This window comes from Egretta garzetta, unplaced genomic scaffold, assembly GCF_000687185.1.
Source record: "Egretta garzetta isolate BGI_Z169 unplaced genomic scaffold, ASM68718v1 scaffold252, whole genome shotgun sequence".
Lineage (NCBI taxonomy): Eukaryota > Metazoa > Chordata > Aves > Pelecaniformes > Ardeidae > Egretta > Egretta garzetta.
In genome coordinates this window covers 2,184,393-2,187,524 of record NW_009259028.1, presented here as the reverse complement: position 1 = coordinate 2,187,524, position 3,132 = coordinate 2,184,393, and the positions used below count along the sequence as shown (strand labels likewise).

Genomic DNA, 3,132 nt, shown 5'->3' with positions numbered 1-3,132 from the left:
TATTCCTCTTCTACACTTGAATCAAGCATATTTTTATGAGAGAAAAAAATAATATTATTAAATTAACATTCTTCTCACCTGAAAAGTTCAATCAAGGAATTTCCACTGAGTTTTGTCTGGGGTAATGTTATGACCTCATGTGATTAAATTTCTATGGAGCAAGATGCCCAGGTCTGTGTAGTACCTACCTGGACATCAGCAAATCCTGCAGAACAGCTGAGCATGTCAAAAACCTAGAAATCTGGACAGCCAACCTCAGAAGCTCTGGCCATCTCCTTGTGCAGTCATAGCACCCAACTTACCTGTCAACAGCTATAGCCAGGAGAGCATTTGTGGAAACGTAGAGGGAGACAGTCCGTAGGTAGTTGACTGAGGCACAGAGGACGTGGCCGTGCTCCCAGGACAGCTGCCGCACCACGTAGTAGTCCATCTCAAAGGGGCAGCACACGATGGCCACAATGAAGTCTGAGATGGCCAGGTTGGCAATCAGCAGGTTGGTGAGGTTTCGCAGCTTCTTGTAGCGGGCAAGAGCAGCAATGAAGATGAAGTTGCCAATGCCGCAGACCAGCATTATGCCAACCAGAGCCACCCCGATCACGATCTTGGCTGCAAAGAAGGTGCGGGTTTTGGTCATGTCATCTTCACTGTCCAGTGGCAGGTCGTAATCACTGTAACTGAAATTGAAAGGGAAGGAGAAGTTTCGCAAGGAGGTTAAATCCCCATCATGGAGATTGTAGATTGCAGCAAAGTTGAGGTTGATGGTAGCATTTGGGTTATGTTCAGCTTGCTCCATGGCTATGTCTGTCTTCTTTTGACACATGTGGCTTGGCTGGCCTTTGGTTTTGTGTTAGAATTGCCCAGGGTGGCAGGGCACGATGGTGGCAGCCGAGAGACCTCATCCAAAGTTTTCTTCTGAGCAGTGAGTCACCTTGCCTTTGTCCCCATGAGATTATAGAGCAACAGCCTCATTTATCTACTTCTGTGGGAACAAAAAGAGGAAGACATTTCCTGAGAGGAAATTACAGCAAAAATACTGTGCTTGAGGGAAAGCAATAGCCATCTTACTGCCCTACAGCAATATTGCTGGCTGTGCACAGTGGGAGGAAACACCCTGTGAAAGGATGCTTCTGTTATCATAAAATTCCTTGAGTTGCATAATACACTGGTTGTTACACCCAGAAGTTTTATTTACCAACAATGAAATTTTGTTTTCAGCACACAGTGAAATGACAATATAGCAGTGTAAAATCCAGTTTAAACCTCCACCAGCCTTTAAGCCCTGTGCTGTCATCCCTGTGCAAGGTAAAAAAACTAAAATGAGATGACAGCTCAATTTGCTGAAAAGTATCTGATGTGCCTTTTGAACAAAGTTTTTGCTTTATCCTAGACGTCTCAGTCAGAGAAATGTGGTAGGTGAGAATGAAAGGAGAACTGATGTCCTGGCTTCTAAATACATTTCTTGATTAAGTAAGAGTTGCCAAGAAAATAGCAAAGCCAGCACTTTCCTTTTTGGCAGCCAGTAATTGAGTAGGGGGACCAAATTATCAGCCAGCATAATCCATTATCGCTTCTCTCAAACCAGTGGAGCTCTGCCAATTTGCATAGATAAGATTTTGTCCCATGAACCAGCTTGTAGGGCTTTGCTGTGAAGGCAAATCTGCTGTTCACAAGGAGAGCGCTTCTGCAAACAGGCTCTTGAGGTGAAAGGGAAAATCTTCCTTAAGCAAGACACAGTTCCTTGAATTTTTGAAGACAGGGAGGAACAGACTCCCATCTTTGTACTGCCGGTTGTACCGAATGTTAAAAATTGATTTATTTTCCACACTGAGGAAAAAAAAATCTAATCTACTTCCCAATTTTGCCTCTACTCTGTATCAAAATGATGAGAGGGCTGTCTTCTTACATCTTCCCATGCCAGGTCTGGGAGTCCTCACACCAGACTCCCAGTGGTCAGGACAGCCCCACCCCATCCCAGAAGAGAATCAGGGGGCATTATCACTTTTTCTGCATTGAGGCAGTAGGTCTTCAGGGTGTCACATGCTATTGAACAATGTCTATCATGGCTACAAAGAACAATCTGCATAGTGGAGCTGTTGCCCCCTTCTTTCCCTTGGAGCCGCCCTCAGCCCGTGATGTACCAACACTAAACAAATTTCTGAGAGGAACTCTCTTGTACAACTTCTGTCTCCACATTGCTTTTCAATCTGAGAGTTGCAGAACAACAGAATAACAGAAAGCCAAAGCCTGAAACTAAATAACAGTTCAAACAATTGACTGCTTTACAAGACATTCCCACACCTGCCTGGAAATGTGAACATGCATTTAAGAGAAATACTAAATAAATACTTGGATGCAAAATCTGTATGTCAGTCAAAGCAAGATGCAGTATCTGTTTCAGAAATGTTTCCCTGCAAAATACTGACAGTGCGCTTTAAAATAAATAAAGACAACCCAACCATCCACAAATTGACATAACACCATCAGTGAACTGTACCTGCAGTTGCTCTTGTCTTCTTGGAGGTCTCGGGCACCCTGGGGATAGCCTCCAGTTTCTCCCCTTCAAATGTGCTGCTGTTGCTGGAGCAGAGGAAGGATCACTGAAAGCAGCCAGAGGACTTCGCTGAACGATCATTTCTCTCCCAAGCAGGTTTGCCCTGCAGCTCAGGGGAGGATAGCTCTGCTGTCTCTGTGCATGCATCTAAAGCCTTTTCTCAGTGGGAGGCACCTTGAAGCTGTCCATGCATTTCTGATTTTAAAGAGGCAGTGCAATACGGAGACAATAGAGCACAGCCCTTTGGGGGGTTTTTTTCCTGCTTTAAACCCCCTGAATGTATTGAATCTGCGGAGAGGCTTTGTTACCGAGTCTGAGCATGGAAGGTGTAAAATCCCGGTGTTCACTGGCTCTTTGAGTTTTGCCTGTGCTGGGCAGCAGCTGCCTACACCTGATGTGACACAGAAGCAAAATACAGACCTCCCAGTGGGGAGGGGGGGGAGGAAGGAGGGTGAACTACTTTCCCAGAGACCTTTCCCCATGTATCTCTCCCCAGCTATTGTCTTTAGGACTGCCACTGTGGCAGCTCCTGCAGAAAGAGAGTCAAACATTCAATAGCTATAAATCAGAGGACCCCTGAC

At 45.2% G+C, this 3,132-nt stretch overlaps 1 protein-coding gene across 1 annotated transcript in view; it reads right to left on the bottom strand.

Moving 5' to 3' along the window:
* The window catches only part of LOC104122527 (prokineticin receptor 2), a 6,222-nt gene extending 5,429 nt beyond the window's left edge, over window positions 1-793 (bottom strand). The window contains exon 1 of the mRNA XM_035890248.1: window positions 303-793. Within this exon, the coding sequence (XP_035746141.1) occupies window positions 303-793 (491 nt within the window). The remainder of the gene's footprint in view (window positions 1-302) is intronic.
* Window positions 794-3,132: the final 2,339 nt, after the last annotated feature.